Below are 25,987 nucleotides of genomic sequence, written 5' to 3'. Positions count from 1 at the left end.
ACAGCTTGGACTGGGTTCCTCTTATCTGCTATTCCACAGCACCTTTGGCTAACTCCTATCACAGCACTGACCAACTGACCTATGCTGAATTTTCTTACTTAAATGTCTCCCTGTCTATGTTTTGAGGCAACGAGAGATAGGACATTATTATTGACCTTTGGGTTCCTAGTATGTGGCTCAGTAGATGTTTGTTAGATGAAAGGATGGATGGGTGGATAATAGATGTAAGTGCAGGTAAATGTGACTATCTCACAATATCTTAAGGGACTTAATTTCTGCTTCTGAAGCATATGAACATACTGGAAGAGATTTTTATCTGCCATAAGTTAATAAAACCAGAATTCATAGTATAACCAAAATTGACCCATCCCATCAACAAATTGAGTTGACTCCTAAATGACAAAGGACTCTACTTCCTCTTTAAATAGCAAACACAAGTGCCCAGGGAACCTTGCTCTGGATGCTGAATATTCACATCTTCACTTGACATTTAAAAACAGGGAGACAGGGACCAGCAGTTAGTGTAATGGCTATGTTGCTGAACTCCCATGTAGCCGACCACAGTTCGAGTCTTGGACCCAGAGGCTTAAACTCACGCTGGGTGTGTGTGCGTGTGCGTGCGTGCCCAAGAACCCGAGAGGAGAATGGAGGAGAAGGGACTGCGGTGTGGTCATCCCCCCAGGGGTGGGGGGTGATTTCTCGCTTTCTGTCTCTCTGTCTTTCTGGCGAGCGCATGCACCCTGTAGCAAAAAAACCTCTCAAAAAAAAAAAAAAAAAAGAACAGAGAGACAGAGGTCACCTCACAGCCAAAATGTGTCTTCACCAGAAACAATACTTCCCCATGTTGAGGTGTGATGAATTTCACATACATCAGAGAACTGAAATAGAGTAACTGAAGTTGTTCAAATAAGAAGCCAGGGGTAGCAGAGTGGGTATAGGTACCGCCAAGAGAAAAGAAACCAATATTAACTGTTACACTTAGACATGGGCCAGGTTTTTTTAAGTAACAACATCCTTTAAAGTACCAGGCGGTAGGAATGGGCAATGTGACACATGCTATCAGACAATACTCTTACAAGTACTCTGTGCATGCTACATGTGAAAAATTACAATGGTCACAGGAGAAGGATGTACATTGATAGGAAAATCCTATGGTTTGAACAGGGCCCAGAATGACATGAAAAAGAACTTGAGGGAACCAGCAGTTAGCGTAATGGCTATGTCGCTGGACTCCCACGTAGTCGACCACGGTTCGTGTCCCGGACCCGGTGGCTTAAAACTCACGCCAGGCGCGTGTGCGTGCGTGCCCAAGATCCCGAGAGGAGAATGGAGGAGAAGGGATTGCGGCTTGACCATCCCCCCTGGGGGGTGATTTCTCGCTTTCTGTCTCTATGTCTCCCTCTGTCTGTCTGGCGAGCGCACGCACCCTACAGTGAAAATCTCTCAAAAAAAAAAAAAGAACTTGAACTCTGCACTTGGGTCTAATTTTGTTGGTCAGATTGGAAGAGCAGGAAACAAGGCTAATTTTTAAGGGAAAAGCTAAGAGAAAAACTCTCAGAAGAAATCTGGTTAATAATGCCTCTGCATCTGTGGTTGTAACTCCATCAAGGGGTCCTGGTGGGATGGTGCCCCATGCCAGATTGGCTGATGATAGGAATCAGGTGATATTTGCTCTTCATCAAAGGTATGCCAAGCTTGGAGATCAGTTCCTCCTGCTTCAACCAGGGTACAAAATTGTCATTATTCCCCCCATTTGGTAGTACTTTAGAGACATTTGGGAAAGGGATGGATGAAGTTGAAGAGAAATCTAAAGACATAATAAAATTTTCTGCTAAGAAACTTTCAGTAGATGAAGTATCACAGTTGGTGATTTCTCCACTCTGTGGTTCAATATCCCTATTTGTAAGAACTACAAGAAATAATTTTAAAGGCAAAAAAAGTTACTAGCTTAGAATATGAAGTAAATCTACCAATGGCAGAAAACAAAGTCAGAAAAATCTGCAGCGACATTAGGCAGAAATGGCCAAACACATAGTAGTGTTACACAGACTTGCCTTATTCCAATGTCAGAGCAAGGATAATCATTGCTATGTCCTAAGGCCACAGGGTTGCATCCCCTGAAGCTGTGAACTACGCCACAGATACTTTTTTTTTCTTTTTTTGGAGAGGTTTTTGCTATAGGGAGCGTGCACTTGCCAGAAAGACAGAGAGAGACAGAGAGATAGAAAGCAAGAAATCACCCCACAGAGGGGATGGTCACACCGCAATCCTTCTCCTCCATTCTCCTCTCGGGATCTTGGGCACACACGCACACACGCCCGGCGTGAGTTTTAAGCCACCGGGTCCGGGACGCAAACGGCGGTCAACTACGGGGGAGTCCAGCGACATAGCCATTACGCTAACTGCTGGTTCCCCATGATTTAAATTTTTTAAACAGTATTTAAAACTTTTTATGAAGATTTCTAGCATTTCAGAGTCTATAATCTTATACCATAATACTTTTTTGTATTTTATTCTGTATCTTTCTATATACACAGCATAAAATTATAAAACTAGCAATAAGATTTGTGTTAAAATATCAGTTGATTTTAAAATGTATCTCATAACCCTTTTAGGAAATTATATGAAGGAGGTTAATACAGAAAAAATACATATCAAATGTTTTTTCTAGATATATTTCCTTTTGGTTAATTATGTAATATTATCATTAGTGAAATCATTAATAAACACTTAAGTTTTCTGCCAGATTTTTGTATAAAACACTCATATATAAGTTTTAATTGGTCAACCAGTATACTACCTTGATGGACTGAGTATATAAGTCCCATATAGTTTGGGGTTTTGTTGAAATGTACTTGACCAAAAAAGAAAAAGAAATGTGATTCCGACCTAAGTCAATAAGTGAACAAGGGTTCTTAGGGCAGTATGAGGTGGTCCTCGGACACTTTACAATCTCTCTTCACCTAAGCCAAGAGAGCTATGTGCAGTGAGCCAAGAATGGTTGTTTAGGATTTTACACCTTCTCTACTCGACCTTAGTGGAAGGTTATCCATGCATCAGATGGTGGGAAAAAGAAATAAGCCAAGTAATCTTCCACTTGGGATCATCAGAGAACCATGTAGGCCTGAGCCTGGGAAGGAGAAACTGTGGAGCAATAGAAGGTATTGCTTCGACCTGGATATCACTCCCAGAGACTCCGTTGGGGCACTGCCCTTAAAAAAAGATGACTGTGAGGGGCCAGCAGTTTGCATAATGGCTATGTCGCTGAACTCCCATGTAGTTGACCACAGTTTGAGTCCCGGACCCGGTGGCTTAAATTCACGCCGGGTGCGTGTGTTTGCGTGCCCAAGATCCTGAGAGGAGAATGGAGAAGAAGGGATTGTGACATGGCCATCCCCCCTGGGGAGGTGATTTCTCGCTTTCTGTCTCTCTGTCTCTCTCTCTCTGGCTGGCGAGCACACGCACCCTATAGCAAAAACCTCTCAAAGAAAAAAAAAAAAAGATGACTGTGAGAAGAGACAGGCATTTCTGGGGTAAATCTACGGAGTAAATCTATGGAGATCTGCAAACAGAAGCAATGGAGAGAGCTGTCTTTGAAGAAAAAAATAGATGCCCTGCATACTGAGGAGGCATCAAGATCCCCAGGAATCTAGTACCCAGCACTGCATGAGGCCCTGCTGGCCAATCAACAGAACTGCAGGAGAAAGTCAGCCCCTGAGGATACAGCAGAGGATGGACTCAGGGGCAGTGTGGACCAGTGCAGGAGACCTTGATGCAAGTAGAACCACAGATCAAAGAGCTACAAGTGGGATAGCCAGAACAAGATTACAGAGAAGCAGCAGCAACTGTGGCTGAGTGCTGGGCTGGACCACCTGGTGCTCTCTTAGAGTGTGAGGAGTAGTTGATATCCTACATTCGGCACATTTAGTAACTTCAGTAGGTATCTGAATCAGATAGGAATACATAGGAAGAAGCTACCATAAAAAAAGAAAAATCCTTGGCCTCCAATCTGAAAGGACTCAGAACATCAAAATAGGGCATTAACAAGCTTCCTGAGGTTAGGGGCCTTGACTGTCTTGTTCACTATGTTCTCCGTGCCTGGCATAGTATCTAGTATCAATAGGCATTTCATATTTGTTTGGAGGATGGATAGATGACAGTCTACCAATGGGACTAGGTTTGCACTCAGCAGCTGCCAAGACCTGGAACATTTGAGTTAAATGATTATTTCTAATTCTTGAACTAATGACTATGCAATTAATAATGGCACTTATGTCTCATAATATCAAAATACTGCTAATAAGTTTATTAAACATTTATAAATTAAAATTTAAAATCAGTGACATTAAATCCTGAGTACATTTTAAATATAAAACTGTACATATAAGATAAACCCCAACTATGTGACATCTGGCTCCCTTAGCCAGTATGTTATGGGGCTGATCTTAGATGTCTGAATCTCAGCCCAGAAGGCCTAGCTGTCCATGCATGACCAAATTCCTGACAAGATGGAGAAATGGAGGAGAAGGGGTTGTGATGTGAGCACACACACCCCCAGGGGGGTGTGCTTCCTCTCTTCTTCTAGGTCTCTGTCTCTTTCTGGTGAACACACATACCTTCTGACAATTTAAAAAAAAAAAACTATATACAAATAAAAGCATCAGGGGAAAATAAAATATGCTCAAAATATGTGTTACAAATACATCAGCATTTTAATATAAATTCACAATAGGTAAAACTTTTAAGTGCTATATAGTTACATAAAAATATTAGGTGTGCTTTTTAAAAATAAAGTGTATCATATTTATCTTTGCTGGGTTACATACACATTTCTCTGCAAGAAAAATCTGGAAAGTTAGGAATCACAAAGAGACAGTTGTAAGTAAACTCCTAATATTTCCTTCTGGCTCCTTCATCTGCCTGCAACTGACCTAAGATTTTATTTCACAGTATGAAAAAATATTTTTGAAAATTATATGACCACCACAGCTTAATCAACCTAGGACTACAGTTTTTATATTTATTGGAAGATGTGGTTTATATTTGGAGAAAGCATTTCCATTCAGTTTTTGACTTCTTTAATTAAATCATAGATTCAGATCTCCATGCATATTTCCTGTATCAGCATCAGTTTTTGGGTTGTATGGTCTCCTTGTTGATAAACTTGTAATTAAAGCTAAGAACTATTCTTGAAAAAATAAAACACTTCACTTTTATTATAATCAAGTTTCCTTTTTTACTTAAGAACCACAAAATCGAAAATACACTATAAGTGAGCATATCTTTGCTTGATGGAAAATTTTCATGCATAGGTGATTTCTATTTCTAACCTTTGTTTTAGAAATAAATTATTGGGGTCAGCAGGTGGCGTGGTGGCTAAGGCGCTGGACATTCCCACATGGCTGACCACGGTTCAAGTCCTGGACCTGGTGGCTTGCTTTCTCATGTTCCTTCTCTCTGTATGTCTGTCTTTCTCTGGTAAATTAAAAATAAATGAATGAATAAATAAAATTAAATAAATAATTCTTGAAAAAAAGAAAGAAATTATTATACCAATTAAAACACAGTATGTTGATACTTAAAAACTGCACCATAAATCATAAACTAGAATTTTATTTTCTAAACCTTTGAGGTAGTCACAATCATGGTCATTTTATAGCTTGAAAAATGAAGGCCTGAGAAGTTAAACTACTCAGTCCCTTACCTGTCAGCCATGAAACCAAAGCTCATGTATGTCCCAACCTGTGTACCCACTAGGGAGTTCTGCTGTTACCCAATCAGAACTCAGGCTCGAGGAGCTGGAATTGCAGCTCTTCCTAAGCAAGATGTCAGTGTCACATGAGGTTTGGCAAGGGGCCTGAGAGCCTAATTAGGTCCTTTAGCAAAGTGGTTTTTGAGTGGAGTCTGCACTTTCCAAGGCTGCAAATGTGGGCTTAGGTGGCCTCCTTATTAACCTGGTTCCTGGCAAGTGTTGATCAGGCAGTTAAGCCATCACAGAATCAGTTGCTGCTACTCTTTTCTATATGTGGGAGAAAGAGCCTAGGATTTCATCGTTAGAATGATGACTCACTTCTTTTAGGAGGATAAAGTTGTCAAGAAAACTGGCTTCCAGCCCTTCCCTTGTGATTCCTGCCTCTTATCTCCACTGGAACTTGACTGGCCACAAAAGGCAGAAGTGCAGAGACAGATGAGAAAACAGCATCTTGGATAGTGAGGCCCTGGCCTTCATGAACTTGGAGAAATCGCCAAGTGCTCTGTCATATCTATCTGATTTTAGACATAGGACATATACGGTAATAGTTCAAAACGTTACCTGTGAAGTCAGAATGGCTTGGGTTCAAGTCCAGACCCTGTCATAATTACCACTGTGACTGCCTGTAGGCACATTAATCTGTGTCTCATGCCCCCACATTTGAAATTGAGATATAATACCCACCTCCAGAAATCAATGTGAGGGTTAAATAATATAGTGACTGTAAAACACAGGGTCTGACACAAAATAGATGCTCTACAAAAATTAGTTGTTCCTCAGTATTGTAATTATTGACATTATTACAAAAATATTTTCTGAATTGTGTCAGTTTACAATATTTTTAAGTTAAAAAATTTAAGTTAAAAAATTCTGGTCCAATTTAAGACATAGTCCCCAAGCCCTATTTTAGATACACACTCAGTTTTTTCCTTAAATATGCTACAGGACACATGCACATGCGATAGAGGGGGTAGGGAAGAAAGCGCCCCCCCACACACACACACAGAATGGCCATGCCACAACCTTCTCTTATACATTCATTCATCTCTCAGCATTTTGGGCACTCATACATGCATACTCTGCATATTTTTCTATCTGCCAGGTCCAGGACTTGAACCACAGAGTCAGCCATGTGGGATGCAGCTGTTTTAACCACCTCACCACTGGTTGGCACTAGATTCACATTTCAATCTTCTCCTACACAAGAAGACAAGAACCTGGATTAGTTTTCGTCGTCTCTCCCTGTCAGCCTTTTAGTAAAGATGTGAAGACAGTTAAGTGCTCATCAGAGCCTGAGTAATAGAGTTGTTATATTTAGAAATTATTTTGGGGTGATGAGTCATAGAGAAAATCATGGAGCAAATCTTAGAGGATTTGGAAGAACACTCAAGTTTATCAGTCACTGAACAGAAGTTTACTAAGCACCTATTACATGCAGAACATAAGGCTGCACTCTCTTTGGGGTATGCAGACAGATGATTCTTTCAAAGAGATTAAAAAGAGCAGAAGAGGGAACCAGCAGTTGGCGTAATGGCTATGTCGCTGGACTCCCACATAGTCGATCGGGGTTCATGTCCCGGACCCGGTGGCTTAAAACTCCCGCCGGGTGCGTGTGCATGCGTGCCCAAGATCCCGGGAGGAGAATGGAGGAGAAGGGATTGCGGCGTGACCATCCCCCCTGGGGGGGGGATTTCTCGTTTTCTGTCTCTATGTCTCTCTCTGTCTGGCGAGCGCACACGCCCTATAGTGAAAAAAAAAAAAAACGCTCAAAAAAAAAAAAAGAGCAGAAGAGGGAACCAGCAGTTGGCGTAATGGCTATGTCGCTGGACTCCCACATAGTCGATCGGGGTTCATGTCCCGGACCCGGTGGCTTAAAACTCCCGCCGGGTGCGTGTGCATGCGTGCCCAAGATCCCGGGAGGAGAATGGAGGAGAAGGGATTGCGGCGTGACCATCCCCCCTGGGGGGGGGATTTCTCGTTTTCTGTCTCTATGTCTCTCTCTGTCTGGCGAGCGCACACGCCCTATAGTGAAAAAAAAAAAAAACGCTCAAAAAAAAAAAAAGAGCAGAAGAAATGTAAATGCAAAAGTATAGCTATTCATAATGTGATCCATCAATCATGACTGCCAAGTCAGTGGACCACAGACTAAGACCCATAGAGTCCCCAGATATTTAGGGCGACTGAAGAACCTGGGAGAACTCAGAGATAGAGAGAAAGTTGAGCCTTGTAGGCTGATTAAGAATTGAACCAGAGAAGAGCAGTGAGGACCTTCTTTGAACACAGACAGGAGGTAGCTACACAAGACATTTTTGGAATAATATGCAAAGAAGCTTGGTACATGAGGAAGGTTTAGGAAGGAGAGTGGTTAAAAATAATGCAAGGTTTGCTAGAAGCAGCTTCCACTTCTTTGGTTTCAGGTTAGGGCATAGCCCTGTTGGGGTAGAATCACTAGCCCAGATTAAAAGAACACAGACAATCATCTGGAGCCAGTAAGAAGCCTTCAGTGGTACTCTGGCCATGACAATATAGCCAGTCTGGAAACCACATCACCTCGTCTGGGCTCCTGCTAGATGCTTCCCAGTGAGCACTGAAAAAAATCACAGCACTTAGTATCCACCTCCAGGAAGGCCAGCTTTTGCACCTGCACTCAGGAAATATTTTCCCCACAGCTCTGGGAGAAGTCCAGTGCCATTTGTTTTAGTCCCTGAACCCTTGAGACTGAAGCACAGGCTGGCACATAAATGATTTCCATCATCAGAAAATCCTTCTTCTGCTAAGAGAAATGCTGCTGAGTCACAGATACATTCCCCAGAGCAACCCACCAATTTGGGACACTTGTATAAGTAATCCTGCTAGTCTTGAAAATTGGAAGTTTGCTTAAAGAGAGGTGGAAGAATTTGTTGTTGTTTTGTTTTGTTTTGTTTTTGTGTTCTGCTATCGCTGGCAAACAGAAAAAAGAGCTATCTTTGGGAATAATGGAGCAAACTACTTAACTGAATAGGTGATATCAAGTTATCTGTGGGAGTGAAGAGCCTTCAGAGGTGCCCATCTCCTCTTGCTGCCTAGGACACTTCCAGAATGGCTCAGTGAGCAGCTGCCTGGCAGGACCCTCTGTGAAAATAACCAAGAAGCATGCCAGAGTTGACTGGAATTGCAGCTGCACAAGTAGAAGAGGAAGCAAGGGAGTCTGGAATCAAGTGAGAGACATCCATACAGGCATCCAAATGGAATCTCCCAGCAATGAAGGGAAGTCTGACAGGTGGTCAGGTGTCAGAAAGTCAAAAATTCTAAAGACAGTGCTACAAACAGGTGAGGGTAAAAGACAGTGTGCAAATTGGGGCCTCAAATTCCCTTGAGTTGAGTTCTAATCCCTGTCCCCTTCCTGGGCTCATTTCTTAAGAGCCCCTCCCCCCAGATGGTATGATTTTTTTCCTGGTAAGCTTTTTGTTTCACTCAATATTATTTTAAATTTACATATTATATAATCACTGTACATCTTTGTGGGGTACAGTATGGTTTTTTCAAAGCAGCATACAGTGTACAATGATAAAGTGAACAATTTAAACATATTCATCATCTTCAACATTGAACATTACACTATGTTGGGCACAATTTTTTTTTCTTTGCCTTTTGTCATTTGCTTGGAGGTATGTATTGATTGGCAAGAACCTCTTTTATTCTACTGTGAAACTGTTCCATAACCTAGTCCCATTTTTACACACATTCTTATGCCTGGTAAGCTTGGCTGCCTTTGGGAATTAAGGAAGATTTTTGTGTTTTGTGTTTTGCTTTTTTTGTAGTATGTTTGGGTGTGTGTGTGTGTGTGCTCATACACAGGTGTGCATAGGTTGGGTTTTTTTAGAATTATTTAATTTTATTAATTATTATTGTTGTTATTTTAATTAGACGAGAGAGAGAGAGACAGAAAGAGAGAAAATGAGAAAGTAAGTGCTGGCTCCAAGACTCAAACCACAGTCAGTCATATGGGAGTCCAGAACCTCAACTACCACACCACCTGCCAGCCCTCATATGCTTTTTTTTTTTTAATGGGTTTCATTATATTGCAACTCTCCCATTTCAGCTCCCAAGTAGCTGAGACTGCAGGTGCTTGCCAAAATGCCCAGCTTTTAGGGTGGGTTGGGGATCAAATCTGAGTCTCCCATGTGGCCTCAGTCTGCCAAGTAGGGGTATCCAGTGTGTGCCACCATGGCTGAGCCAAAAAGTTGTTGTTGCTGCTGTTCTTGATGCTTTCTATTCTCTTGGTACTTCTACAGTGAAAATAAATACAGCAACGACAGGAGTTCAGTCATTTATCTGTTCTTCATGTCTCCTAGAAAGCAAGCAAACTTTCAGTCTCTGCTATACCCATGTATACCTTCCAGATGTGGTACATGGCTAGGAGTGCTGGGAGTCTGCCACACCCTGGGGCTGATGAGTAAGGAGAACCACTCTGGTCTTGTGGATGGTACCAGGTTTGCAGTCTGAAAGAAGTCTGAAAGCACTTTGCCATTATCCATCCAACAGCACATGCTTATTGAGCATCATCCTAAAGACCACAGGAGCTCTCCAAGAGGAATTGTTCTCTAGTAGAGGATCATACAGGCATACAAGTATAAAAAAGGGGCAAGTTTAACAATTACAAGAGAGGAAAGAAAAAGATTCTCTGAATGCATAGGGTAAGCCTTCATGGAAGAGGTAGTAATTGGATATGTAGAAAGGAGAGAGAAAAAGCATTCAAAGTAGCAGAGATACCTTAACAGAGACAGGATGGTAGAGCTTGGAACAGGCTCTGCAAATAGCTTCACTGCAGTCTGACCAGAGACGAGGGAAGAGAAGGAAAAGAGTAGGAGGTAAGTTCAAACAGCAGCTGTAAGTCAGGTTTTAACCCTCTCTCCAACTCACCCTTCTCTTGCTTTGCTCTCTTCTCCTTTTCCCTTCCTTTCATTTCCTTTCAGTTCCTTCTTTTCCCAACTAAAATCCCATCCATCTATGCCTCTATTCTCCCATCCATCAGTGCAAATGAAGTGGACATGGGATTAGCACAGAGACTTCTACTGCTCTGGAGAAGGAAGTCAGAAATCAACTATCCCTTCCAAGAGGACACAGACCACTGTCACAAGGTGAAAAGTGATACCCAAAACTCTAGTGGAAAGCCATTCAAGCCTCTCGATAGTATGTATCTGAAATCCTCAGACTCAGAGCTGCTCTCCTGCTTGGCAAACAGAATGGGACAATAACCTAGCCCAGAAGAGATGCTGGAAACTTCTGTTTTAAGGAGGCGATATAGGGAAGTGGTTAAGAATGTATGTGGAGGGACCAGCAGGTGGCATGGTGGTTAAGGCACTGGACACTCCCACATGGCTGACCACAGTTCGAGTCCTGGACCTGAAGGCTGGCTGGCTCGCTCGCTCGCTCTCTCTCTCTCTCTCTCTCTATCTATCTATCTATCTATCTATCTCTGGTCAAATTAAAATAAATGAATGAGTAAATAAAATTTTTAAAAAAAGAATGTATGTGGAGTCAAATCTTAATTTGAATCCTGGCTCTACATCCTAGAAATAGTCACAATACCATCAGCTTTTAAATGGAAATAAGGATAGTTTCCACCTCTTGTGTATTAAGGATTGAATATGAAAATAAGAAAACTGAATAAGAAAAGGTTCAAGATGTGCTCAGCACTGGGCCCAATCCATGGTGAGTGCCCAGCAAATATTTGGATTTTACAATTTTATTGATGACAAGAAACTAAGACTAGGAAAGGTTAAAATCCAAACCAACGAAGTCCAGAGAATTCAAGAGGGCACTTAGTAGAAGAGAAAGAACTCGGGTCTTTAGAGTTAAACCAGGCTTGAAACTTATACCTTTTTAGCCATGGTACTATAGGTAACTAGAAATGGACCAGCTTTAGTGGTCTCACCTGGAAAATGGACATGATCACATATCTCATTTATATGGGAATTTATATAGCACGGCCAACTTTTTGAGGGTTATTGTGAAGATTATAAATAATAAATAAATGTTATTTATTTAGTAGACCCTCAGTAAAGAATAGTAGAAATACTTAAGCTATATCTATAACTTTTCACTTTATCTGTAGACCCTCAGTAAAGAATAGTAGAAATACTTAAGCTATATCTAAAACTTTTCACCTTACCTGGTACTCAAAAGATGTATGATTTTATGAGCTCTCTACACAAAGCTCCAAGCCCCACGCTTTTATCTCCCCACTCACCAACACCATATCCCCAGGAATGTCACTGACTATTCACTTGTGGTGACCACTTGAGAGGGATATGCTAAATAAATAGGCTTAACAAGCAATGGTGACAATGTTGGCCCCATACCAAAATGCCCCATGACTTTAAAACTCAGTGAACAATGACAATTCTTGTTTTCTTTTCTACTATACTGAAGTACACTGTATTCCCAGGAATGTTTAGCTTTGAAAATATCATGGCCACTCAACACTCTCGCAGGAATGTGAATGCCTACCTTTGATATTTACTAAGCACTTGATCATGCCCTGAACACCCAACATATGTTTTCCTCTCTCGTGATCACTGAGCTAGGAGCAGTGAAGTGGTTTGCCCAGGGTCACACAGCTGGGGAATGACAAACCTAGGATTTGAACCTGGGTAATCCAACCTTAGAACCTGTGCACTCAACCATTCTTCCAGCACACAGAAGAGCAGTTGAGGAATAAGTTACCAATGGAGCCAAAGCAATAGCTTCTCCAAAGATGTGGGTCTCACTATCTTGGGTCTTAAAATAAGGACAAAGGACCCAGGAGAAATGGCACCAAGGGTACTTGCTGATAATCCATGCTCTAACAGTATTTGGGATTTATTAATTCATCCATCAAGGGGGGTTTACTTAAGAACTAGCAAAGTGCTAATGCTAAGCCCCCCAATGCACACTCACAGTCATAAAGCTGAGAGCCCCATGTGCACGGGGACTATATTTCTCTCTGTATCTCTAGTACTGAGCATAGTGCCTGCCTAATAAGAGGGGCCACTGAGGAAAGGTTTGTTGAATCAATGAATGAATGAATGAGCAAATAAATGAACAAACTAAACTAGCAAACAACTGACCTTTCCCTCCTTCTCCTTCCCTCCTAACTTTCATGACATGAGATTATTGCAAAGACAAAATGGAAAACCATTAGCACCACTGACCCCAATCCTATGAGATGCTCCAAACATGAAATGGCACCATAGAATTATTCTAATTCAGATAGACTGTCTACACTGATGGCAGCCACTTAATGGTTAGTGCAGTGGCTGTCTAATTTTGCCTGTATAGAGAACGTTCCCAGAGGAAAGATTTATATAAGAAAAAGATGGTGGGGGCCAGCCTGTGTATGGCCTGCTGGTTGAGGTGACTGGATTCCACGTGGCCAAACACATGGTTCGAGTTCCCCATCTGATGGCCTGAGAAAAATGCAGGCCTGTATACCCAACATCCCAATAGGAGGGAGAAATGGAGAAGGGACTGCAGCATGAACATGTCTCAAGAGGGGTGCTTTCTTGCTTCTCATTTTCTCTCCCCTCCCCCTACGAGCACACACATTTTCTAGCAAATTTTTCTTTAAAAATAAAAAATTAAAAAATGATGGTGATAAGTACCCCACACTCACATCAGACATAATGGTCAAAATCATGTGGTCAAAACCTTGTGGTCAAAATCTTGACCACACTCACATCAGACATCAGTGAGGTCTTTGATGGTACATCTGTTACAAAGAAATTTATTGTCTCCATAAGCACTGAATTTCATAAAATTTTTCTCAGCTAACTTATTCCTGAGCTTACCAAATCATGCATTGCCATCTCCCCTTACTGTGGCAATGAGGCCATGTATAAGAAAAAATATTTCTGCTTAAGAGATGGAAAAATCATGCAGCCTCAAATGTAGCTTTTTTCCCTTCCCCCTAAAAAGGGCAAAGCACTAAGACTTGGTTTTTAAGGGGGAAGGGACAGGAGAGGGGAGTAGAAAGGGAGAGAGAAGTGCTTTCTGTAGGCTTGGTTCCAGTGCTGCTCCTCATTGGCAGAGGGCTGGCTCCAGGTGAGTCTGATGAATAGACTTGATGATGACCCCTACTGCCCTAGCAGAGAATAGCCCATTTTGAGTTAGTATCCAGGATAAATCAAACTTTACCGCCCTCCAGTGGAGGATGTCTCATTCTCTCTCTCTCTCTCTCTCTCTCTCTATCTATCTATCTATCTATCTATCTCTGGTCAAATTAAAATAAATGAATGAGTAAATAAAATTTTTAAAAAAAGAATGTATGTGGAGTCAAATCTTAATTTGAATCCTGGCTCTACATCCTAGAAATAGTCACAATACCATCAGCTTTTAAATGGAAATAAGGATAGTTTCCACCTCTTGTGTATTAAGGATTGAATATGAAAATAAGAAAACTGAATAAGAAAAGGTTCAAGATGTGCTCAGCACTGGGCCCAATCCATGGTGAGTGCCCAGCAAATATTTGGATTTTACAATTTTATTGATGACAAGAAACTAAGACTAGGAAAGGTTAAAATCCAAACCAACGAAGTCCAGAGAATTCAAGAGGGCACTTAGTAGAAGAGAAAGAACTCGGGTCTTTAGAGTTAAACCAGGCTTGAAACTTATACCTTTTTAGCCATGGTACTATAGGTAACTAGAAATGGACCAGCTTTAGTGGTCTCACCTGGAAAATGGACATGATCACATATCTCATTTATATGGGAATTTATATAGCACGGCCAACTTTTTGAGGGTTATTGTGAAGATTATAAATAATAAATAAATGTTATTTATTTAGTAGACCCTCAGTAAAGAATAGTAGAAATACTTAAGCTATATCTATAACTTTTCACTTTATCTGTAGACCCTCAGTAAAGAATAGTAGAAATACTTAAGCTATATCTAAAACTTTTCACCTTACCTGGTACTCAAAAGATGTATGATTTTATGAGCTCTCTACACAAAGCTCCAAGCCCCACGCTTTTATCTCCCCACTCACCAACACCATATCCCCAGGAATGTCACTGACTATTCACTTGTGGTGACCACTTGAGAGGGATATGCTAAATAAATAGGCTTAACAAGCAATGGTGACAATGTTGGCCCCATACCAAAATGCCCCATGACTTTAAAACTCAGTGAACAATGACAATTCTTGTTTTCTTTTCTACTATACTGAAGTACACTGTATTCCCAGGAATGTTTAGCTTTGAAAATATCATGGCCACTCAACACTCTCTGCTGACAATATTAATTCAGCAAAGAGAAGAGCAAGAGGGGCCCCCACGCTCAACGCAGGAATGTGAATGCCTACCTTTGATATTTACTAAGCACTTGATCATGCCCTGAACACCCAACATATGTTTTCCTCTCTCGTGATCACTGAGCTAGGAGCAGTGAAGTGGTTTGCCCAGGGTCACACAGCTGGGGAATGACAAACCTAGGATTTGAACCTGGGTAATCCAACCTTAGAACCTGTGCACTCAACCATTCTTCCAGCACACAGAAGAGCAGTTGAGGAATAAGTTACCAATGGAGCCAAAGCAATAGCTTCTCCAAAGATGTGGGTCTCACTATCTTGGGTCTTAAAATAAGGACAAAGGACCCAGGAGAAATGGCACCAAGGGTACTTGCTGATAATCCATGCTCTAACAGTATTTGGGATTTATTAATTCATCCATCAAGGGGGGTTTACTTAAGAACTAGCAAAGTGCTAATGCTAAGCCCCCCAATGCACACTCACAGTCATAAAGCTGAGAGCCCCATGTGCACGGGGACTATATTTCTCTCTGTATCTCTAGTACTGAGCATAGTGCCTGCCTAATAAGAGGGGCCACTGAGGAAAGGTTTGTTGAATCAATGAATGAATGAATGAGCAAATAAATGAACAAACTAAACTAGCAAACAACTGACCTTTCCCTCCTTCTCCTTCCCTCCTAACTTTCATGACATGAGATTATTGCAAAGACAAAATGGAAAACCATTAGCACCACTGACCCCAATCCTATGAGATGCTCCAAACATGAAATGGCACCATAGAATTATTCTAATTCAGATAGACTGTCTACACTGATGGCAGCCACTTAATGGTTAGTGCAGTGGCTGTCTAATTTTGCCTGTATATAGAACGTTCCCAGAAGAAAAGATTTATATAAGAAAAAGATGGTGGGGGCCAGCCTGTGTATGGCCTGCTGGTTGAGGTGACTGGATTCCACGTGGCCAAACACATGGTTCGAGTTCCCCATCTGATGGCCTGAGAAAAATGCAGGCCTGTATACCCAACATCCCAATAGGAGGGAGAAATGGAGAAGGGACTGCAGCATGAACATGTCTCAAGAGGGGTGCTTTCTTGCTTCTCATTTTCTCTCCCCTCCCCCTACGAGCACACACATTTTCTAGCAAATTTTTCTTTAAAAATAAAAAATTAAAAAATGATGGTGATAAGTACCCCACACTCACATCAGACATAATGGTCAAAATCATGTGGTCAAAACCTTGTGGTCAAAATCTTGACCACACTCACATCAGACATCAGTGAGGTCTTTGATGGTACATCTGTTACAAAGAAATTTATTGTCTCCATAAGCACTGAATTTCATAAAATTTTTCTCAGCTAACTTATTCCTGAGCTTACCAAATCATGCATTGCCATCTCCCCTTACTGTGGCAATGAGGCCATGTATAAGAAAAAATATTTCTGCTTAAGAGATGGAAAAATCATGCAGCCTCAAATGTAGCTTTTTTCCCTTCCCCCTAAAAAGGGCAAAGCACTAAGACTTGGTTTTTAAGGGGGAAGGGACAGGAGAGGGGAGTAGAAAGGGAGAGAGAAGTGCTTTCTGTAGGCTTGGTTCCAGTGCTGCTCCTCATTGGCAGAGGGCTGGCTCCAGGTGAGTCTGATGAATAGACTTGATGATGACCCCTACTGCCCTAGCAGAGAATAGCCCATTTTGAGTTAGTATCCAGGATAAATCAAACTTTACCGCCCTCCAGTGGAGGATGAGGTGGGAGGAACTGAATAGAGAGGAAGTGGCCTAGCCCACCTGCTTACATGAACATTTCCAAAGGCAACAATACATCAAGAAAAAGCTGCTAAACAAAACAGAGTTCAGGAATAGAGATGGGAGGGCAGGGTAGAGCTGTAGTGGGTAGATGAGGAAAAGGGAGGAGAAATAAGAGGAAGAGGGGAGAAAAAAAAAAACAAAAACAAGAAATACAAGAACAGTCACTGGCTCATTTTTATCTATCCAATACTACTACAGCACTTAGTATTTCCCAGGTACTACTCTATGCATTTGAAAATATTAACCTACTTAATCCTCTTTAATAGCCTTACTTTACAGAAGAGGAAAGCTAAACGTGGAAGGAATCAAGAAGGGCCTAGCGACATCTGGCTAGCATATGACAGGCCAAGACTTGAACCCAGGCAGCCTTGCAGCTGTCCATGCACCTACCCACTGACCATCAGAAACGTCTTATACCTTGTCATAATATGAGTATCTGGGCCATGGCTGCTAATATCCCATAAACAGCCCAAGAAAGATCAATAATTAGTTAAGAAATGTTTGTAGCTCTTCAACGTCTATTTTTTAAAAAACATGAGAACTTTCCTGATGGATGTACATAAAGCAGGGAAAAAAGTGAAGGAGATGGTTTTCCTGGGGGCTATAAAAGTAAATTAGTAGCCCACAGACCAACTAACAGCAAACCAATAGCTAAGGTTTGATCAATACGCCCAAGAGTCCCCACATGCCAGCATTATGTTCTCAGAATGTCACCAGTAACTAAGAGGAACAAAAAGTTTAGATGAGATATTAGCACAAATTTTGGATACAAATGTCATTACATTAACCATGAAAGCTGGTGTAAATGTGCCACCAGGATAAATGGCATGGGACAGATTCAAGAACCAGCAGCCATCTGAACTCCAGTCCCTCCTAAACCTATTTCTCCAGTCTGGCTCAAACCACCGTTTCCTTTCCATCATAATGAATTCTGCCTCAGAGTCTCCTCCTAGCTCTCCTTACAGTTTAACTTTTCTTAGTTCCATTCCTTACCTAGTTCATTAGATAGTCCATCCCAGGTATGAATGTAGTTTGATTTGTTTTCTCTTAAGGGGCTACTTATCCACATGAACCCACCTTACCAGAATACTAGCTCCAGCTCATTACAAACTCCCTGCTATGAAGAGTGTGAAAGTGTCACTGAGAAAAATCAAGGCAATCATATCAGTTCTTCCCTTGAAACGTGCCATGCTCTAAGCTAGAATGACTTGTGGCAGGAATGGCCTGTACAAAGCTCTTGGTGACATCCATCCTTTGATCATTCCATTCTTTGTTAGCTAGATGACAAGAAAGAAAGCCCAAGACAACACCAGTTTCCTGAGTTCCTATTCTGTTCTAGCTGTGAGCTTTTCTTCCTTCCGTTCCTCTGTGACCCAGCTTTTGAAAATCCTCCTCCAACCCTGAGTTATTCCTGCCTTTTTTCCTTGGCCTCATGCCCTTTTGGTTAAAATTTCTTTGTGTTCTGTAGGTGAGTTTCATTTGCTACTCTCATCTTCCTTGGGTCAGGAATGATATTTTTCTGATATTTTCACAGTATGGGAAAAAAAAAGCCTTTGATACTATTGAACTATATGTCACAAAGTTGTCTTCAAAGGCCTGCCACAAATACAAAAAGTGCCCAAGAAATAACACCAGTTTGGGCTTTGGTCATCAGCTGCTGTCAGCTTTCTGGAAGGATTACATCATAAATTCTGTCTAATATACATTATATATTCCTTGGGAATTATTAATGGTCTAATCAGAGGAAGACAGAGTCCCAAGAGAACCCACCACCCTTGTAGTCGGGATCACCGTCTTCCCCTGAAGACAAGGAAGACTAAAAACAGTCCTCACTGTGTTCCCTCCCAGAACTTCTCTTCTTCTGGCTCTGATAAGCAATGTGTTGTGCTGTCAGCAAAGAAAATAGGAGAGAAAGCATGGATGGGCACTTGCCAGATACAGACCAAAAAGCTAATAATAGGGATTATGACTGCAGTCCTTCAAGGATAGGTACAGCACAGAGAAATGTCTAGAGTGAGTCTAGACTCTTTTGTTATTTCATGGGCTTAGGTTCCATGTCCAATCAGACAGTGCATTCTTCAAGAGCAGAGCAGTTTCAACACCCACAGAAGGCTAACTTTTGAAAACAAAACTGACTGCCCCATGCCCATCCACTGTCCCACTCTAGACCTGTGTTATGACCAGTCTCTGAGAATTACAGAAACACCTGCATGATTTTCAGCTTCATGCTCCTCTATGCTGTGAGCCATTAAGGGGCCAGGATATAGTATCGCCCACTGCCCCAACGGCTCCTCCCTCAGTTGAAGAGAATTCAATGCTTTTATTTTTGGAAGGAAAGACCACAATGGTTGCTATGAACCTAATAATGCTACAAAAAGTCTCATTTGCATATGATATTTGAGTAATAGAATCGTCAGGGACTTCAGGGCCAAATGAACCTTTGATAGTATCCTTACAGATCATCTGGCTGCTACTGTGAGTTTCCTGAAACTGAGAATAAGAACATGATGCAGTCTGCACTGAGAATTTTTAAATAGTTCTATTTATATTGTTCTTATAATGAAAAGGGAATGTTTCACATTTCCCAGCAACCCTTGTACATGTCTCCTTAATACCCAATGAAGCAAATGGGATAAAATTGGCACACTGTGTTCCAAGGTTATCAGCTAAAAAGTCAGTGCCTTTAAAAATGCCCAGATTATCTCTTTTAGTGTACGGGTCTCAGCAATGCTCCCCTGAGTATGTCCAAGGTGCAGGCCTACAAAAAGCAAATACAGGGGCTGGCAGGTAGAGTGGTGGTTTAAGGGTACCAGACTCCCACATGACTGACCATGATTCAAGTCCTGGACCTGGCAACTCGCTTTCTCACCCCAACCCCCACCCTGTCCCTCTCTGGTCGAATGAATGGATGAATGAATAAAAAAATAAAATTAAATTTTTTAAAAAGTAAATACAGTCATAATCTGCAGAATGTTTTGGTCAATGACGGACCACATATACGATGGTGGAGGAAAAGACTACTATACAGCCTAGGTGTGTAGTAGGCTATAAAATCTAGGTTTGCGTGGTACCAGTACACTTGAGGACGTTTCCACAATGACAGAATCAGCTAACGAAGCATTTATTAGAATGTATTCCCACTATTAAATAACACATTACTGTAATGGCTTCCTTCAGTCTCAGGGGGGAAAATAACATAATGATTATAATTTTCTCACATTTAAACTTTATTTCTACAAATTTTACCTAGATATTGCCTATTGCCAGTTTCATTGACCACAACTCAGAATCAATTAAACGAATGGCCAAGTCGTAACAACTATTTGTAGGAAAGGGATGTTGTGCTCATAGCAACTCGAGCTACCATGCTGGATCAAGCAGAAAAAGGAGTATCTCTGTCTATGAATATATGGGTGTCTCATGGACCCCATGAACAGAGTGGAGTTGGACCCCAGTGAGGGTCAGACACTACTTCAGTCTCTTTCTAAAATTCTTCATTTTCCTTTCTCTTTTTTTTAGCTAACTTTTTTTGCTTATTAGTCCACAGGGTAAAAGTTGCCCAGATTGCTCAAGGTCACATGCTAACTCCCCACTAAATAAAGAGATTGGTTCTCTCAATCATAGTCTCAAATATCTAGGAGATAAAGCCTGATGGGCCCTATTTAGGTCAGAATCCCAACCCTAGTCCAATAAGCTGTATCAGGAGGTTCCAGGACACAATATAAATTGGCCACAGAAGTCCATTCTATAACCTAGGCATTAGGACAGGACATTTCCAAGAGAGGGAGATGCAGAATACATTATTAGACTACATGGGAAAAGAGAGGAGAACCTTGAGTCTAAGACAATGTGATAGGCTCTTTTTTTCAGAGAACACTGAGGCTCAGAGAGGGTAAGTACCTGGCCCAAGGTCATCCAGCTCGAAGAGCAAAATTCAAACTCATGTCTGGCTCCAAAACCCATCCACACTCCATCCATTCCACTGTGTTGCCTCTCAAATGAACTCTGCCTAAGTAAGTCTTCCCTGGTTAGCCAAACAACCTGGACTAGAGACATGCATTCACCCAAAAGGTGGCTGCCCTTTTCTGCACCTAAAACTTCTCTAGGCCCTCAGTCTGCAAAGCATTGATTCGGCTCGTCCTGCAAAGACTCAGGCCACAGCACAAAGCTCCCCAGCATCCCTGAGTCAGAACACCCCCAGCACTCCCTACGAGTAGTCCACCCAGTTACTCTGGCACTGACACTCAGGCTGCCTTCCAGGTGTATACTGTTCAAGTGCTATCAATGCCATTTTCCTGTTTGCGTTTTGTTTTTGTTTTTGTTTTGTTTTTACAGTTCGTTGCTCATCCTAACTGTCAGCAGCAATTGCTTACCCTGTGGTATGAAAATCTCTCAGGCTTACGTCAACAGTCTATCGCTGTGAAATTCCTGGCTGTCTTTGGAGTCTCCATAGGCCTCCCTTTTCTCGCCATAGCCTATTGGATTGCTCCGTGCAGCAAGGTACAGACTGCTTAAGGTGCATGTCGTTTGCGGTTATTTCTTCTCTTCTTAGCTTGAAGTCCATTTTCTTCAAATCAGCAGCTCATCTTTTCCCACATTTAAAAAAATAACAGCCCTGAGATACCTAGCAAAAGTAGAAAACCATATAAGAGAGAAAATCTTAAGACCAGCTTTTTTAAAATCATCATTTCTAAAAAGAGAGGGAGAAAAAAATGAAATGTTAAACATGTGAGGCATAATTTGAGAGGACTGGTAACAGGATAGGGACTAAAGGCACTTTTCTTAGTATTATTAAGCAATGTCTTAAGCACATCCTCCAAACCCATAGTATAAAAATTATAATCATAGTAACAGTAATAGCCAACATTTATTGGGTACTTTCTCTTTGCTAAAGCCTTCTGATGGAATGCCTCATTTTGCTCCCTCAATTACATTACGATATATATGCCTCACGAAATGGTTTCAGAATAGAAAAATAGCTAGTAGGCCAAGAGTAGAACACAGTTCCTGCTAGGGCACTGTAGTCCCATCTCAGCATTTTCCTTGTTTCCCTGGTCCCCTCGATGGAGTTCTGGCCCACATGGTCAGTTAATTAGGTTATAAGAAGGAAAAGGACAAAGGAAAGAAGAACTTGCAAGGTACAGGACTGAGTTCTTTTCCCCCAAGAAGTATCAAGTTCCTTCTGGTGGAGGAAGGCAGAGAAACTGCGGGTGCTTAGCTGCCCACTGCCTTCTCCACCAGACCCCAGTCATACAGGCCAAAACCACAGAATGCACATGCACTTCAGCTTCAGGCAAGACTTAGTGTCTATAAAACCAAAACATGCAGAAATTTTGAAATATATTTCATGGGTTTAAGATTGTCTTTAAGGTCCCAAAGCTGCATTTACCTAGTGACTCTTTTTAAACTAAGCTTAGGTAGTCAACATTCAGAAGAAATCTGACAAAAAAGAGATTAGATCCACAGGGGACTGGATCAGCTAATGCCATAAATAAGTGTCACTAATGAACCAACCATCTTGTCAAAGCCATTAGAGAAAAGTCATGCCAGAATGATGGGCCTGAGACTTCAGAGCTGCTGATGAGGCCACCCTAAGCAAGTAGGCAATGTACTGACTGCCTCAGAGTGGGCGAGGAGTCACAGAGAGAGTTGGCCTTCAAAACCCTTTTTCTGTGGGATGGTATTAAAAAGGAAAGCCCTCATGCTGAATATTTAACCTTTCATTTATAGAGATTTTGTTTCTGTGGTAGTGTACCATACCATGGCCATCTAAATCAGAATCCCCACAATAATACACATGCAGGTAAAAGCAATAGTGTTCCAACCTCCATTAAGAGCTAAAAAGGCAGAGGGAGTGAAAAAACTAACCAGATTCAGGGACCAGCAGTTAGTGTAATGGCTATGTCTTTGGACTCCCATATAGTCGACCACAGTTCAAGTCCCGGACCCAATGGCTTAAAACTCACGCCAGGTGCATGTGCATGCAAACCCAAGATCCCGAGAGGAGAAGGGATTACAGTGTGGCCATACCCCTGGGGGATGATTTCTCACTTTCTGTCTCTGTCGTTCTGGTGAGTGCACACACCCTGTAGCAAAAACCTCTCAAAAAAAAAAAAAAATTAACCAGATTCACAGCTGAACTAGAGCTGGTCACTGGTTCTGGGCACATGTTCTGGTGCTGGAATTGTCTAAACTGCTGCAAGCTGGGTCCTTGCCTTCATCCAGAGCTCACTGGGTAGAGGAATGGCCTCTACTCTCTCTAAGCCCTAAAACTAACTCAAGGCTATTCCATCACTAAAACAGCAGCAACTGTAGTGAAAATGCTGCCAATTCTCACTTTTCCTACCAAGCTGGATGTGACAGCTTCCAAGAACCTGAAACTAGCCAATGCCAGCAAACTGGTTTGCCTCTGCCTGTTTGGTAGCATGGGAAGATTTGGAAAGAGATGATATGCCAGTTGCTAACTACATTTTTTAGATCTTTCGTAGGTCTGAAAAGGAGAGTGTTGGCAAATATGCAAATGTAAACCCGCTAAAAAATGTCTAGCTGCTAGGAGTGGGGAGTGCTGAAATTTTGGGGGCACAGTAAATACAGGAAGCTAATACCACCATGGGATATAGAGGTCAGACTTATAATAGTCTTCTGGAACATTCTGGAGGAAATAATTACAGAAAAGTTTGGTCCATGACTGGGGCTTTTTCTCCTCTGTAGATATTTGTCTGATTGACATTCAGTGCTCCCAGAATTTCCAGTAAGACTAAAAAAAAAAAAAAAAAAAAAAAAGCCCAAAAGAAAAACATGAGATTAACATTTGAAGAAGAAAGGATTGGATGAGCGGCCTCACTGGAGGTTCCTTTGCCTCTCTCTCGCTCTCTCACTCTCTCACTCTCTCTCTTCCTCTCTCCCGTGTGTGTATACACACCCTGGCAATTCATGCGCCCCAAAATTTCAATAAAAACAAAAAAAAAAAAAAAAAAAAAAGAAGCACTCAAGATAAACATGAGCTGATCATTAAGCCACTTGTCACCATGTACTTTCTAGATGCCAAATTTGAACTTGGAGAGGAGGGTATACCTATAGCTGAGTGACACTGTGGCATAAGATGGTGGTGGCACCACTCATTATTATGTGGAAAGATTGTCTCATTAAAGAGCTCGCCAAACTGGCTCTGAGGCAGCCAACGGACAGGTAAAATAGTCAAGATATTTTTAGTCTTTCTTTTCACCATTTAGAAAGAAATCTTTTCAAGTTTGATAGAGATGTTACTGGAGATTACAGAGAGGTCACATTTGCATTTGACAAAACTAGCCCTCTCTAAGGGTTCCTGACCCTCAGAATACCACATTCTCTGAAGAGCGGGCATAGCAGACAAGCCTGTAAGTGGGCTAGTACCCTCCTACCAAGGGGTCATTGCCTTTATATACATCTAAGTGTATAATTCCATGAAAAAGCCAACATCGTTCCATGTTAATGACATTACTACACTTCCCTCTAAGAAATTAGGTCTCAATATTAGTTTATAAATGTATTTATAAAACGTCACTGCCAAACTTCATAGACTGGCTCATGTCCATTAATGTCTTATAAATGCTGAGATTTCTGTTTCCAACCTAATGGTGCATTTACTTCCAAATAGTTAAGAGGCAAATCATCTAAATTTAGGGACTATTGGGAACACCAAAATTACTAGATTAGCCTGCCAAAATGACCTCATCATTTATTTCCTACTGAATTCCCAGGGCTGTCAATACTATTTTTATATTCTTTTAAGTTTCTGAGAGTCCCTTAGAAAGACAGTTAAATTAGGCTAAGTGTGTCAACAGCTTACTAATATGTAAATCATAGATGGGTACATATAACAATTATCTGCAGACTGCAGCACAGGACAGGTTTGTCAGGGTCAAGAAAAAGAGCAATGATTTTTGTTTATCATCTTTCATTGTCATCACCAACATGATTAAGGTCAGGGAGCCCACTGGGATACCAGTGAGTTCTTATCCACATGGATGCATGCAATTAGACCTTTTCCTAGAGTTCTTTATCATCGCAATAAGGGCTCCTGTGCCAAAGGGCCTTTATGGCTGATTAGACTGTTTTCTATCCTCTGCTACTCCATTCTGATTCATAATTTAGATTGTTTGCCTCTTAAAATCTCAGGGCTGAAAAAATGACAGTCATATCCGAGGGTTCCAACAGTGTCTCTATAGCAAGTGGACTTGGGCAGAAATCCACATCATGAAATGTTGAGGAACTGTTCATGTTCTAATTATAAAAGTATGAGAGGAGAAGCTGACCTCCCTATTACCTCTTGACCTTCTTTGTTCAATTACCCTTAAAATTATTCCCAAGACTCAGGAAGGAAACACTATAAACAACTTTATAATCTGACATCTTTGCTGTGTGCCATCTATCAGTCCTTACTGCCACATAACTCTTGCTTGGAAAAATGTCAAAACATTAGTGTTTACCCCTTCTCCCAAACAAGAGCACCTAATGAGGAAGGCATGAGTGAGTAAGCAGCTTTTGAAGATCTCTGCTTTGCCTTATCAAAGCTGAAATGGCTTGAAACAGAGATCCTCAAACCATGTGGTCCAGGGCCAACTAGGAGAGAACAGTGCTTCCAGAGGTCTCTGTTCCCCCATATTTGTCTCGATAGAGAGCTACATTGGATTAAAGAAAATCACAACACAATTTTGAAGCACTGCTATGGAGAGGAAATGTGTGCCAGGAAATAGTGTGTTGATGCTCCTATGCTACCAATGCTTCTTCTTCAAGTCCAAAAGAATAGTCCAGCACCTGTCACCATGCTGGGACAGGACTTAAAGTGCAAGAGGCTGATCACTTTCAGACTGAGCCCTTTTTGGGCCTATAACATTCCTCCCCATCTCACCACCTACTTCCTACTATAGTTTTCAGCCTATGTCTCTCTCCACCAGAAAATAAGCAACTCTGAAAGGTAGAACCAACTCTTCTAGCTTGTTTTACCTCCATTATCTCCAGTGCCCAGCATCATGTTGCACACAGATATTACTTCAAGTGGACTCGTGGCATAAATACATAAGGACTCTGTATGATCCATCTTTGTCAACCCTTGCATATAGGTTTCAAGAGTCAGTCAAGTTTCTATTAAGTCTCTCCTTAGGGGAATTCCTTGAGACCCTCCAGC

The 25,987-nt window shown here is 41.5% G+C and overlaps 1 protein-coding gene and 1 pseudogene across 1 annotated transcript in view; both read left to right on the top strand.

The window, feature by feature from the left end:
• Nucleotides 1-25,987, top strand: part of TRPC7 (transient receptor potential cation channel subfamily C member 7) — a 168,094-nt gene that overhangs the window by 77,517 nt on the left and 64,590 nt on the right. The window contains 1 exon segment of the mRNA XM_027776423.1: nucleotides 21,157-21,321. Coding sequence (XP_027632224.1) covers nucleotides 21,157-21,321 — 165 coding nt within the window.
• LOC102476269 (molybdopterin synthase catalytic subunit-like) lies at nucleotides 1,687-21,038 on the top strand (annotated as a pseudogene).

Source organism: Tupaia chinensis, unplaced genomic scaffold (genome assembly GCF_000334495.1).
Source record: "Tupaia chinensis unplaced genomic scaffold, TupChi_1.0 Scaffold000672_1, whole genome shotgun sequence".
NCBI lineage: Eukaryota > Metazoa > Chordata > Mammalia > Scandentia > Tupaiidae > Tupaia > Tupaia belangeri.
The sequence above is the reverse complement of the archived record's forward strand: the minus strand, read 5'-3'. Positions and strand labels throughout refer to the sequence as shown.